Genomic DNA, 14,965 nt, shown 5'->3' with positions numbered 1-14,965 from the left:
TCAAATCCTAAAAAAACTTTAAACTAAATCCCAACAAAATCCTAAACCAAATCCTAACCAAACCCTAAACCAAATCCTAAACCTTAAATAAAACCCTAACCAAATCTTAAACCCTAAATCAAATCTTAAATCCTAAACCAAATCCTAACCAAACCCTAAACCGTAAATAAAATCCTAATCCAAATCTTAAACCCTAAACCAAACCCTAGTAATTCCTACAATAGATTTAAACCTCAATAACTAATGAATAAACTATCAATCTTAACTCAAATTTTGCATACTTCTAAAATAATAAGTTGAAAACAAGCTAATTTTTTTTTAAAAGGATCGGAGTTATCAAATTGACGATACCCTCAAAAATGTGCTTGGGTATTGGCTGGCCTCCTTCTCTAATCTTGATGCCAATCTTCCAGAGCCAATATCTCTCTTTTGCACCATTCGATTGATTTCAAAATTCTCATACACATAGAAAAATAAGTCTAATATCCTTTCATGTAAGTTTCACTCCAATTCAATTAGTAGATTGCAAGAAATCTTAAAAACCCCCACTGGACCTAAAATTCTACTTTTTGAGACCTTGACTCACTTAAACCTCAATATTCCTCAATTCAACTATTACATCGAGTTCAAATTCACAACACATATTAAGCACAACTATAACCATAAATCTACAAAATTTCACTTATAGATCTATTACAAAACTCTTGAAATCACCCAAAAGGTAAATCCTATTTTATTTCATAAAACCTAAGTCATCTGAAACAAACTTTGACTTTGCAAAGCTCTTACAAAGTTATAACAACTTTAAATCATCTAAAATTAATGCCCATAGAAACCCTATCCAATCTTCTATCAAACTCCATTCTTCGATCTACTAAAAAGTTCCGGAGTCATTGTTGAGACTCGGTTTTGTGCCTCAAGGTCTGATTTCGATCTTGGTTCATAACTGGCCCTCTCTGGGTATCAACATCTAGTTTTTTTTAAATAATTTTTATTAGAATTTACTCTTAACTTCTTCTTAAAGATGTCTATATCATTTTTCCTTATTTTTGGTCCTATAAAGTAAGTAGAAGCTATTTTTTTTTAAAAGGGCAACATTACTACTAAAAGTTTTACTATCTTCCTATCTTTTATCCATATTTTTCTACCTTTTCTTTTAACTTGGCTCTTCTATAATAAGATCTATATTATCATCTTTCAATATATAGTTGTGTTACAACACGACACCGCAAAACAAGGATCACCTTGTATCATTTATATCGCACCTATTTTTATTGGTGGAAAGACTCCAAGTGGCATTCCAAGCCAATATCAAGATTTTCAAGATGTATTTGAGAAGAAGAATGCGGATACTCTTCCGGAACATTGTTCCTATGACTGCTCAATTAACCTTCAAGAAGGAGCACAATCCCCATTTGGACCAATCTATAGTTTATCACAAAATGAGTTGACTGAACTCAAGGAGTATATTAAAGAAAATCTTGCCAAGAACTTCATACGCCATTTCAAATCTCTAGTAGGAGTTCCTATTTTATTTGTGAAGAAAAAAGATGGATCATTGTGGATGTGTGTCAATTATCAAGGACTCAACAAAATCACCATCAAGAATAGGTACCCACTACTTTTGATATATGAACTCTTTGATGAGTTGAATCAAGCCAAGATCTATAAAAAAATAGATCTCCAAGGAGCATACAATTTGGTATGCATCAAAGAAGGAGATGAATAGAAGACTGTGTTTCGAACAAGGTATGGACATTTTGAATACAACGTCATGCCTTTTGGACTTACAAATGCACCAGCAGCCTTCCAACATCTAATGAATGATGTCTTTTGGGAGTTTTTAGATGATTTTGTCATCTATTTCTTACACAATATCTTAATCTATTTTAAGAACAAAGAAGAACATGAACTTCATGTTCGTCATGTCTTACAAAAATTAAGAGATGCAGGACTCTATGCCAAGATAGAAAAGTATGTATTTCACACTACTCAAGTCGACTTCTTAGGATACATCATTTCAAATGATAGACTTATGATGGATCCTAAGAAAGTTCAAACTATTATGGATTGAAAGATCTGAAAGATGGTAAGAGATGTCCAATGCTTTTTGGGATTTGCCTACTACTATCAGATCTTCATGAAAGACTTCTCTCAAGTTGCGACTCAACTTACACGTTTGACTTGTAAAGAAAAACTTCAATAGAATCAAGAAGCAAAAGTAGCATTTCAAGCTTTGAATACAATCTTTGTTTTTGCACCAAACTTATATCGCGTCAATTTTTCTAAACCATTTTTTATGGAAACAGACACATCAGACTTTGCTTTGAATGCCGTATTATCACAAATGGAAACAAATGATAAACTTCATCCTATAGCTTTTTATTCCAAAAAAATTTCAGCAACCGAGATCAGCTACAAGATCTACCACAAAGAACTTCTTGCAATCATGGATTCGTTTCAAGAATAGCACCATTATCTAAAAGGTGTTCTAATTCTAGTTACCATATATATGGATCACAAGAACTTTGAATATTTTATGTCAACACATGTTTTGAATCGTCGCCAAGCCCGTTGGAGTATGTCTTTGTCAAGATTCAAATTCAAGATCATTTATCGGCTAGAAAAACAATAAGGTTTGTCAGGTGCATTCTCTAGACGATCTTACCTTGCATCAAAGGAAAGAGATGTTGCTTTCGATCAACAACGGATAATTCTCTTGAAGCCAAAGCATCTTCATCTTCGAGCAATGAAATCAATATTAACTGTTGATTCAATTTTCATTAAGCAAGTTCAATCAAGTATGTCTTCTGATCTTCTTATTCGTGATATTAAGGAAAATCCTTCAAAGTCTCATCATACTTCCAAGTTTGAATTCAACCTTAATCTATTGTATTTCAAGAAACGCCTATATATTCTAGAAAGTGAAGCTTAATTACGTGTTCTTCAAGTTTGTCATGACTTTTCAACAACAAGACTTTTTGGGTACAATAAAACTTTAAAACTAATATCTACGGATTTTTGGTGGTCCCAAATGTGGAAAGCACTCAAAGATTTTGTACAATCTTGTGATATTTGCTCAAGATCAAAAACTCCTCGTCATCGACATTATAGACTATTTTAGCCATTATGCATTCCAAAACAACCATGGTCTTCTATTTCTATGGATTTCATCACGAATCTTCCAATCTCAGGTTTTTATGACTCTATATTCATAATAGTAGATTGTTTTACCAAGATGGCACATTTTGTACCATGTACAAAATTCATCACAAGTGAAGAAATAACTAAGCTCTTTCTTGACAATATCTATCGCTATCATGGATTATCCAAGGATATTATATCAAATTAAGAAACCTACTTTGTATCAAGATTTTGGCGGACTCTTCTCAAGATTCTAAAAATGGATATAAAACTATCTTCGACATTCCATCCTCAAACTGATGGACAAACGGAGTGTGTTAATCAAGTTTTGGAGTAGTTTTGAAGATGTACCATCAACTACCAACACGATGATTGGACAACTTTTTTGCCATTGGCAAAATTTGATTACAATAACACGATACATTTTTCTACAAAATAAATATCTTTCTTTACCAATTATGGTTATGATCCATGAGTTGATACTTTTGACTTTTTAAAAGTTCATAATCCTACGCCAAAAGATTTGGCAATTCATTTGTTAGAGCTATATGCAACAATGAAGGCATAGTTAAAAGAAGCTCAAGAACAACAAAAGATCAATGCGGATGTCTATTGAAAGGAATAACCACCATTCCACATAGGTGACAAGGTATGGATACTTCATTGCAATATTAAGACCACTCATCCTTGTGACAAGTTGGGCTATTGAAGGTTTGGACCATTTTCTATTTCTACACAAATCAATCGAGTTGCATAGCGTTTATACTTATTGGAATCAATGAAAATCCATCTAATATTCTGAATGTCTCTTCTTGAACCATATAAGACAATGGACATACCAAGAAAAAGACAAGCTCTACCTCATCTTATAGAAGTGGACAATAATGAAGAGTTCGAAGTAGAAGAAGTCTTAGATTCAAGGTGGCGCCAAAATAAATTGAAATAACTTGTCCATTGGCATGGATATGATATTAATAAATGCACATGGGAGCCAGTAATGAATCTTGCAAATGCTAGAAAGTCGATGGAGGCTTTTTATTGACGACATCTATCAAAATCAAGATGAAAACCTTTCTTATAAAAGAAACAAGATCTAGGCAAGATAACATTCTACTTTTAATCCTTGTTTGTAGCTTCTTTGTAGTTATGATGCTGAAGAGATGGAGAGCCAACAACTAGTGGATTTGACTCAAAAGCCTTTATTTGCTGACTTGTCAAATGAGACATTACGATTGTCACAACCTTCAAGATGACGTAATTGAAATGAAGATCCTCAAGAACGACATATTCTTTCTCGAATAGATGGCAAGGTACAATGCGTTTGGTATTATGACCTTGGAAGGGACTCTCAATGTTTGGTGATTTTATTATAGGTAGGAACAACTCTTGACGGTGTTCCAAATGTTTTATTTGAAGGAAATTATGAAGGCCTCAACAATGATCAAATAACTGGGTGGTCTTCCTGCCCTAGTATGGGACACTACCGATGGTTGAGAGGCCCTATCAATCATCTTCGAAGAGAACAAAGATCAAAGTATGTGGCGAATACAATTCGTCGCATCATAGATTTCTTCAACATATGATGATCGCTCCTCGTGGAACTCGTTCCTAGAAAGGGGGGTAATGCCAGAGACATATGCATGTAAGCTAGTAATTACAGGTATAAATAGGTAGAAGTAAATAAAAGTGAGTAAAAATAAGTTAATTCTATAATATCTTCCATAGAAGCTTCCTAGAAGCTTTATAGACGCTGCTTTGACTTTATAAGTGCTTTTAATTGACTTTTTGGATTAAAAACGTGGTCAACAAGTTGGCCATATGCCACACATGTTATTAGCTTGAAGACCAAGCTAACTATGTGGTCCACACATAAAAAAAACTTGCCTTGTAAGACAAGGCATGTGTCCTACAAAGTCAACACATATTGGAGGTCCTATAGAACATCGCCACGTAGCCCCTAGTTAGATAGTATATATAGAGACAAGAATGAAGCCCTCTTCACTCTTGTCAACTCCTTTCTTGCTTCTAGTCTAGTTTCAAGGGTTTCTAGTTTTATTGTCTTTTGGCAATAGCCATTCCAATTTCTTTCTTAATATATATATATATTTAGTTATTTCTATTTTGTCATCTTTCTTTGAGAAAAGTCTCACTTATTTATTTGTTTTTATCAAGTTCTTGTCCTTGACATTACCATGACTTTGTCATCTTGTGTAAAATCAAAGTAAACATCCGCCTCAAAAAAGACAAAGGTACTATTTCAAACAACCAACCAATAAAAGAACATTAGAGTTTAGGGTGGTGGTTGTATAAATGTGGGTGGGGAGGGAAAACAAAAAGGAAGGAAAGGAAAGGGTGGGTGAAGTGGCAGTAATTTAGGGGGAAAAAGGGGCTTAGCAGAGAACGGACCCTGATTCCAACAACGAAGACTAACTAGAGAGAGAAGCAGAGTTTGGCTTGGCTTTCGTGCTTGCTTGCTGGGTTTGCTTACAAGCCCTGGTTTCTGAGCCAAGGAAGAGATTGCCTATCTGCCTTCTTCTTCGCCGCTGCCTTCCATTAATGAATGCTCTGCTGCGGAATTCTTGCCCTCCCTTCTCTTTCTCCCTCGCACAGATTGATTGCAACCTCTGAGTTTTCCCTCCTTGTCTTCTCTTCTTCTTCTGTGTCTTTCAAGCGAATTTTCTCGCAATGCTTGCCTTCTTGGTGCAGAGTGTCGTGGTAATGTGCTGTGCCGGCGATTCCGTTAGACGTGGTTGGCGTGAGTGGTTGCATTACGGCGGGTAGAAACCGAAGCATGTGATGGACTCGACCTTCGCCTTTTTCCCATGAGGCGTGACTTTTGGAGAGATGGAGGTGCGTAGTTTGTGGATCATTTTTTTTGATGTCGAAGGAGGTCGTGCGGGTGGTTTGTTATTCTAGGGTTTCGAACTCGTACTGGAAGTCTCTGTACGTGGTGCAGTTGTTTTCCTCATCGCCTCAACCTTTGGTTCTATTGGTGGATTTGTCTTTGTATTTGTATTTTTTTGTTTTTGTTTTGTAGGTGCTGGGGTTTTTGAACTATCCCCTCGATGCCGTGTTTAATTTGGTAGGAGAGGTCGCTACTTGGTTTGCGAGGCTCTAGGGTTTGCAGAGAGCTGAGGATTTGGAGCGTAATGTCTCACTTCTCTTGCATTTACTGGATGCATTTCGCGCGGTTTGGAGGTCATCTTGCCTTCTCCAGGTCGTTTGTTATGTTTGAGTAACGTGCTCCTATTTTGAGCTTCGGGTTTTTCTTTTTTTCTTTTTTTTCTTTTGGTTGATGCCAAAGCAAAGGAAATCAGTTATTGTGTGCCACTGACTCCTCTAATGCAGAAGCTAGGTCGGTCATTGACGCTACTTAGTTGGTTGAAGCTAGTTCGTTTTGATTACTTCCATTGTGAATACGCAAGTGCGCATCGAATTTGTGGCATTCTGCGAGTTTGAAAAGCAATCATATAATGATTTGTTGTTTGGTTAGGAGTCTTAGGATTCTGCACGAGGTCAGTAATGCTCAAATCAAACTAGCCTAACTTTCTGTGCTTCCTGATAGACGATTATCTGACCACACTCTTCAAGTTTTTAAAAATCTACTGTGTAACCACTTTACAAAGAGTTAGTTTGGGCGATTGTTGTTACTCGCTGTTTAACAGTTTCCTTCATCAACGTTCTGTTGCGGATAGAATTTGGAAGAGTAGGAATGCATGGACAGTGAATTATTTCGGCATACTCAGTCTAACGAACTGCTTGCTTGTCTACAGATATAAAAGATGCTGAAACTTATTTCTTCACAATTTTTGCGCGGAGCATCCCTTAGCTGAGTGATTTTATGCATCAGAGCTGTATGGTTCGGAAATTGAAAAGTACCTTGTCCTGTCTGCGTGCTCGGGATACATTCGGATCGCACTGTGGCTCGCTTTTGGAGGCTAATTTTGTTTTCCGGCGTTCGAAACTCGGAACTCGGAACTCGAAAAATATTCAGCCATGTATTGACGGATATGTTCACGTAACTGCGTAGGGTGCTCCTATTGCTGAAGGCAAGGGCGGGGATGTTTGTGACACACTTTTGTCAGAATGTGTGCAGCATGCACACGGTTCCTTACATGAGATACATTACGACTCAATCACTTCAACAAACACTATGAAAGAGGCTAAGGTGGAGCTGTCCGTTGACCTTCCTGTGGACCCACGTATCGTATCCAGTTCTGTATCGGAGGGTCTAAGTAACAATCGGGTGGCAGGTTCTCTTCACGCTAGGAATTCTAGTGCTGGATTGACCTCTCTGAAGAGAACCCACCAGGGTTTAGAGGAGGCTCTAGTTGTCAAGCGCGTTAAACTAGAGAGTGGTGCAAGATCCTCCCAGAAGTCATTAAGTGATGACGTTAGGAATCTTGCTGGACCTCTTAGAGATATTGCAGACCGTCTCAAACAGCATTCTATTCTTGGTGGGAACGGCGATCAGTACAATGATGATCAGAATATGGACGTGGGAACTGGAGATGGTGGGCATGTTGTCGTTGATAAGAAGGCCAACTCATCTGTAGAACCTATGGAAGTGAACCCTAATCAACAGTTAACGTCTGTCATAGATGCACACATTGAACGCACAAATCAAAGTTCACTTTTAAAGGATCGGGAAATGGACAATGGTTCATGCCAAAATATGGTGGCAGATGGTTTAAATGAGGGTAGCAAACAAGCTTCAGCTTTAGCGAACATTTCTGAATCTATCGGTACTCAGACTCGTACAGATCTTTCTGATCTTTTGAACGATTTATCAGCCGACGATTCCGAGGATTTCGATGAAGGTGAGAATGAAGCTGGTTCTGAATTGTGGAGGGAATCTTTTGGTGATGCATTAATATTGAATACTATTAAAAATGAAAATGAAGTGAAAAATACTTCGGCCGATGTTGAAGCTGATGTGCAAGGAGCTCATAAAGCAAGTAGAAAGGTAGAGCCTCCTCCAGATGTCGTGATGCTGGACTCCGACAGTGACGATGATGATGACTTGCACATAATTGACGAACCAGATAAGAGCATCCAGTGGAGAAGTGCTGTGAAGTCTGAGCCCGGAAGCTCATGTCAGTTGGAGAGGGGCTCTCAGTTGGGAAGCGCCGTGAAGTTTGAGCCTGGAAACTCAAGTCAATTGGAGAGGAGTTCTCAGTTGGGAAGCACCGTGAAGTTTGAGCCTGGAAACTCAAGTCCATTGGAGAGGAGCCCTCAGTTGGGAAGCCCCGTGAAGTTTGAGACTGGTAACTCAAGTCCATTGGAGAGGAGCTCTCAGTTGGGAAGCACCGTGAAATTAGAAGTTAGAAGCACAAGACAGGTGCCGGATCGCGATGCAGGGGATAATGTAGGCGAACGCCCTGTTTTATCTTCAATAACTACATCTGGAGGCTTTCAGCATACTTTACCCAGTGCGCCTCAAACCTTAGACGATGTTTCTGTTCGAGACATTAAGTCATCGGTTGTACCTCCGCCTACTGGAACTCCATCCCCTGGCTATGAACACAACCTGGGCGTTCCATCGGATCAGAGTGTTCCTCCTGCACGGCGACCAATATCGGATAGTTTGCACTGCGATGGCTTTCAAACTCTTGGTACACAAGCGATTCTTCATGCTAAACAAGCGGGGACCATGCTTCAAAATACAGTACAGGGTGGGAAGCCAACGTTGGGCATAGCTCTACAGTTTCCACCAACCAATAATACACCGGACTTAGCAACTGCTGGTAATGACGTGTATTTTGGCTTGCCCAGCTAAAGATTCTACTAAATATCCTCATTAACATCATGCCTGCGACATGTCTTCAGAATTTTTTGGAACAGCTTGTGAGCATTGGCCTTAACAACGGTATATTTTTTAGTCAGATTTTTTCATTATTGGAAATGCGGATTCGGAATTAGAACTAATTTAGAATGGATCCACTTAAGATAATCCATGGAATCTTTCAAAGGACCACATTAAGGACAATCTAGCACCACAATGTTGGCAGATGAATTCATTTTATCCATTTAACATAACGTTGGTTAGCTTCTGTTTTAAGTTTAACCCTGTTTTCGTTTCTCTAATTTACTACGTTTGTCGTTGTCTTCTTGCAGGGAATATTCAGCCATCAGGCATGGTAAGGGACAGCCAAGTTCAAGCTGATCAAGCTGTTCCACGTGTTTCAAGTACGTTTGAACAAGCTTGTGAGTTGATCATTTCTAGCATAAATTTTATGATTTAAGTCTTAGAAAATTTCATGTTTGATTTGATTTCAAGATCTACTTTTTCACATCTTGATGGCTTTTTTCGTGTTTGAACTTGGGAAGAGTATTGGCAAAGCGATTACTTGTCTCAGATTTAGTCCATCCAGAGAATATGGTTGGTATCTCTTGTCTAGCATAGGACATTTTACGTTTTAAAATTTTTTCCTCTCCATATCCCAATCGTCTTTTTGTAATGTAACTTGTGTGCTCTTGAGTCATTTAGAGTGTGGTTTCTGCTCCATTATGTGGTAAATTTCTGCCAACAAAGTGAATCTGTACGTGTCAAATATCGTTGGTGCTCTTCTGTCCTCAAGTCAACCTGATGTTGAGATCATTTGTTCCATGTTGTTAGGTCATGTACGGGATGGCGCGTCTTCTGGAGAGCAAGTCAGGTCGAGCCACGGTGGGGGCCCTCCAACCAGTACTGCAGTTGTGCCTTATTGTAGCGGTAAGCTTTTTTCTGCTTCGGATTTATAGTGTCTTCTCTGATTTGCAGTCAACACTTCGTTATTCATTGCTTCTCTCTGTCCCTTCTGTTGTCATTACAAGATGTGGATCTTGTATGTTGTGCGATTACTTTTTCAAAGTTTGTTTTTCGAGAAGGTGTTTTATTACCTGTGATTCGTAAAGAGTTTAGTTGGGTTTTTTAAGGTTTGCAAGCTTTACTTGGGTAAGTCATTTCATGTTCTGTTTCAATTTGCAAGTTATACATTTCACAGAGTCTAGGGTTCATTACACAGGTATTGAGTGTAGTGCGTCTTTTATCTGTCGAATCTGTGCGTCTCCAAGAGAATAAACATCTGGAATCTTAAAAACTGTAACACGTTGCTGATTTTGTTACAGGTTCTGCGAATAGGATAAGTTTAGGGCCATTTAGCATGCACACGGCACAGATGACTTCAGGTAAATCAATGAGGTCTTGTGAATATACACTCTCGAGATAGTAAGTGTTTGTAAACATTTGTTACCAACTTCTCTTGTAATTCCGAGTTCATCAGAGTCACGATCTTCATGCTGCTAACATTAGCCAAATCGCTCAGTCGCAACTTGAAAGCATTAGAAGAGAATCGCTATTGGACACTTAGTTTGCCTTGAACATTTACTAACTGCACTTGCTTTCCGTTCTTTCAGGGGATGGTTGCACAAATATTTTACAGAATATCAATGGCATAAATGAAAAACATAACTCACGGCAAAGTCAAGCATGCCCCCCGAATAGTGCAGATTTATCAATAGGTTTGCACTACCATATGAGAACGTTGCTGTATATTCCGACATAGTACATCAATGAAATGTAGCTCTAAATATTGTTCTTCATTTTTATCTCTTCGTAGTACCATCTTTTACATGTGAGACTTAGTTGGTTAATTTGTATGTCACACAGGTGCTAACAAAGTTGAACCCAATTTGTATCATAGCGGCAGCCTTGGACCCCAGAATTACCCAGTCCACAATCAACTTGCTTTGGTGAAACAAAACTACGGTGCGGCCATTTCCTTGAAGCTTTCCTGAGGCTTGAAGTTGATGTTCACAATTTTATCATTATTATTTTTCTTGATTGGCCCACTATTCAAAGTGGTACCTATTTGATTTCTGAAGACATCTTCTCTAATAACCACTAGTTCATTATCATACAGATACTACTGTCAGCACCCCCAGATTTGAGGTTGCGCGTGCATTACAGCAGTACCATAATTATATCATCAAAGCTAAACAGGATCGAGCAGAGCAGTTATCTCGGAGGGAATCGACTACAAATGAATCTGTAAAAGAGGGATACTCAAGGGGACTGGAATGTCGACCAGATATCGTGGCTTACAATGAATTAAAGAAGAATAAGGAAGATGTGAACCCAGGCGTGCTTGTGGGCGACCTTCCAGGTGTCGAAGTAGGCGACAAATTTACATATCGACATCAGATGGCTGTCGTAGGGTTGCATCGCTTGCCAAATGTGGGAATCGACTACGGTTATACTTTTCCTGATAATACCATTACTGCCACGGCCATAGTACTAATGCCCAAGGCAGGTTATGTTGATGATGTAGACAATGGCGACACAATTCTCTATACAGGTAAACATCCAACTCCCATATATCAAGATACGTCATGAGAGAAGTTCCATGCTTTTGCTACTGAAGATCGTCACATTTCGGTTTTTATTTTTGTTGGATTTTTGAGTATTTATCATGGCCATGTGTTAGCTAAAGAGGTTTTCCTTTGAACCTTCAATATTTGCAGAAATTTCTGACATTAATTGGAGTTCAACATGTAGGACAAGGAGGTCGTCTGAAACGCAATCAAGGTGCTCCTTTTGTTTGTGATCAAAAGTTGACCAAAGGCAACCTGGCATTAGCTACAAATCATGACCGAAAGTTGCCTGTCCGAGTTATTCGAGGGCATTCTGACTTAACCAACAAAAGCACTTCCCTCCTGGGTTATACATACGATGGCTTATATGTGATCACTCAGTATGAGTATAGTACTGGTATGAATGGCTTCAAAGTCTACAAGTTTACAATGCAGAGACTGGATGGCCAACCACCTATACCACCATGCCTTCCAGGGTGCACTGCGCATTCATGGAACGATGCGAAAGGTGCACTATCAGCGCAACCTCTCCAGGTAGTGGCCCCTGTTCCCATGGATGAAGTGGATGTGAAGCAAATATGTGCTCCAGGGGAGCACGTCCATGCATCCAGTAGTCAGAATGCTCCTCAAACATGAAGGCGCCTTCTGCTTGAAGTGGTGACTCCTCGGAAGTCGAGGAAAAAAATTTCACCAGTGATATTTCATTTTTCGGATTGCGGGTTAGCACTCAGGCACCACGTAGCGTTCCTACCAGGGTAGCTGACCAGACCGATTTTTAATAAGCTGATGACCCAATGTAAGTAATGGGTAGTTGACAATCAGGCAGCCACTGTACATTAGAGTCATTGATGTCACAGACAGTCACTGATGTCAGAGCCACTGCTGTCAATACAAGTGGGTTTTGTCACATACTGGCCCATATGCGTAAGTGAAGTGGCAGTGTCATCCCCGGTCTATGCAATGGAGGTTTCGTACAACTCCCTTAGATCTTTCACTTTTTTTCAAAACTCCTGTTTGGGGTTGAGTGGTCTTTTCAATCGGTGAAGATTGGTAGGCATTATTTAAGGTTGACAATTCTTTTGGTCCCCATCACTGGTGTTGGTTTGAAAAACTAGGCGAAAACAGGAATTGAATCTGGATTCTGTTTTTTCAACTTACCGTGTTATTTTTTTTTATTTCTCTAAAGTATTTAAATGATGGTCGCCCTTCTCAAAACTAGAATGACACCAAAAGATCTACAAACAGTACAAATGTGACTCATCAAATTACAATTCAAGAGGACTTAAGTACTCATTTTGTATGGGATTGTCTAGATTGGTGAGGTTCTTATCCTTCATAGAAACTTCTACTTTGAGTGTTGACCAAAGGGACGATTTAGTTGAATGAGCTGATTTCATTTTTGCGAATAAATGATATTTGGCAATTGTTAATTCCAATATAATCAAATGTATGATGTAAGTAATATTATAGAGAGCACTCTCTATAATATTACACGAGTAGTAGTAAGTAATACACATACATACACAAGAGAGTTTCTAAGGAGAGAGAGAGCTTCATACAAAAGTCTATTGATTTGGTTGTAACTCGTATACAAAAGGAGAAGGGAAGAGGATAAATAATTCATCTCTACTACATTCCAAATATTGTAACTATAGTATTTATTGAAGACTACAGTAAATATCATAGAGAGCGCCAACTACATTTAATGCTTTCAACACTCTTCTTCGCTCATCATAATATTTACATAATATAAAATTTGTATAGAATTATGATCTATACTTTTCTGTAATCTTGCAAACTCAACAATTCTTGCCTCATTAAAACCTTATCTAGAAAAACCTTATATTATTTAAGGGCAAAACCATAGATGAAGGAAAAAGAGTACAACATCATTTTTCCTAATTATTTAAAGAATTCATTAACTTTCTTATTCAAGAAAAGTAAGTCGTCGCATATGAATGCCATAAGTAAGTCAGCGATGGTTGCACAATAGGAGAGCTTTGGTGAAGAAATCAGCAAGGTTATTTGCATATTCAATTTTCTTAATTATAAGTGCTTGATCAGTAATCAAGTCATGGGTATAAGTAAAATACTTTAAATCAATATGCTTTGTCCTGTTGACTTTAATGAAACCAACTTGCATCTGTGCAATATAAGCACTATTGTTTTCATGCAAGATAGTTGGAGAATCATTGTATGAAAATCCACAAGTTGTTTGAATGAATTTATCAATTGATCGCAACCAAATATATTCTTGAGATGCTTCATGTAAGGCAATAACTTTTGCATGGTTGGATGAAGTTGGAGTTATAGTTTGTTTCACTGATTTCCATGATATTGTAGCTCCATGTTTTAAAAATACATATCTTGTTTGAGATTTAGCTATTTGAATATGAGATTTATATCCCGTTGTCGTGTTGTAACACGAGTATACAGTGAAAATAAAAGAAAAAAAAGAAGAAGGGAAATTTTATTAATATTCAGTTACCTCGAATATTGGGAGCATCGACCAACTCCAGCGCAAATACTGAGTGGTCAGGTTCAGTCACCCCGTTACAGTCAGCCGGGGCATACTGAAATGCTCCATTCGATTCTAATAACGGGAGTTAGCAGGATGAGAAGGACCAATTCACACGACGGGTTTGAAGAGCCAATTCGATCCAATTTCGAGAATCCAATCCGGGTCCTCTTACCCAATATGAGACCTGTATTGGTGGGGCAACCCAATGCAGTCTAGTTATGGGAAAATCCAGGTCTTACTACGGGCCTCAGCCAGTCTGACGCGAAGACCAATTTGACCCAATTACGCGAGCATCCAGGTTACTATGGGCATCTTATCCAATATGGGACCTGAATTGGTCGGGCGACTCAATGTGGTCCCGATTACGGGGTTTCGATTCTGTTTCGGGCTGTCCTGTTCTCTGTGCCGTTTCAGGGAACGTTGTTTACGGTAAATGGATCTCTTAAAGGTAAAAACGGAGGAGAAGGCCTTGATGACGTGAGCCAATTTCGGATCTAAGCTGTGACGGCGGGAGCCAATTCCGGATCTAAGATGGAAGATTGAAGAAATTCAGAGGATAAGGTTAGGGGAGAATATAGTTTTAGGGAGGGAGGTTTTTTTTTTTTTTTTTTTTTTTTTTTGGAGAATCGGGGGGGGGGAGCGAGTTTTCAAGCTTTGCAAGGTTACCAGTTCGGTTTTCATTGGAGGTTTTTGAAGATCAAGGGAATTAGAGAGATGAGCTTCATGCTTCGGGTCGGGGAAGGAAAGACATAGAATTTGGATTTTTCTTCTTCGTAGAGTTTTGGGAAGACTGAGGCAATCGCTGCTGAAGTCAGTGTTGTAATGGTGAATCGGGATTTTTAAATGAAGTGGGTTTGAATACTCTTGACTGTTTTGTAAAATCGAGTTACGTCTGTGATTGAAGGATTAAAGGGGTGTCTATAGGATTGAGTATGCGGAGTGAAT

At 38.6% G+C, this 14,965-nt stretch overlaps 1 protein-coding gene across 7 annotated transcripts; it reads left to right on the top strand.

Moving 5' to 3' along the window:
- Positions 1-5,161: 5,161 nt before the first annotated feature.
- LOC112278728 (uncharacterized) lies at positions 5,162-12,408 on the top strand. Of its 7 annotated transcripts, none has more exons than XM_073539729.2 (10): positions 5,582-5,994; positions 6,182-6,342; positions 6,918-8,891; positions 9,262-9,351; positions 9,764-9,859; positions 10,255-10,314; positions 10,543-10,647; positions 10,796-10,894; positions 11,049-11,483; positions 11,684-12,408. In XM_073539729.2, the coding sequence occupies exons 3-10, from the start codon at positions 7,298-7,300 to the stop codon at positions 12,133-12,135; spliced, it is 2,931 nt and encodes a 976-aa protein (XP_073395830.1). In that variant the 5' UTR covers positions 5,582-5,994; positions 6,182-6,342; positions 6,918-7,297; the 3' UTR covers positions 12,136-12,408. The 7 variants fall into 7 exon arrangements, with proteins under 7 accessions (XP_090102536.1, XP_024368177.1, XP_073395830.1 ...); XM_024512405.3 differs by having other exon boundaries at positions 6,182-6,361; XM_090246410.1 differs by lacking the exons at positions 5,582-5,994; positions 6,182-6,342 and adding an exon at positions 5,162-5,393.
- Positions 12,409-14,965: the final 2,557 nt, after the last annotated feature.

This window comes from Physcomitrium patens, chromosome 2, assembly GCF_059467195.1.
Source record: "Physcomitrium patens ecotype Gransden chromosome 2, ASM5946719v1, whole genome shotgun sequence".
Lineage (NCBI taxonomy): Eukaryota > Viridiplantae > Streptophyta > Bryopsida > Funariales > Funariaceae > Physcomitrium > Physcomitrium patens.
Note: the sequence above shows the minus strand (reverse complement) of the source record. Positions and strands in the feature narration are given on the sequence as shown.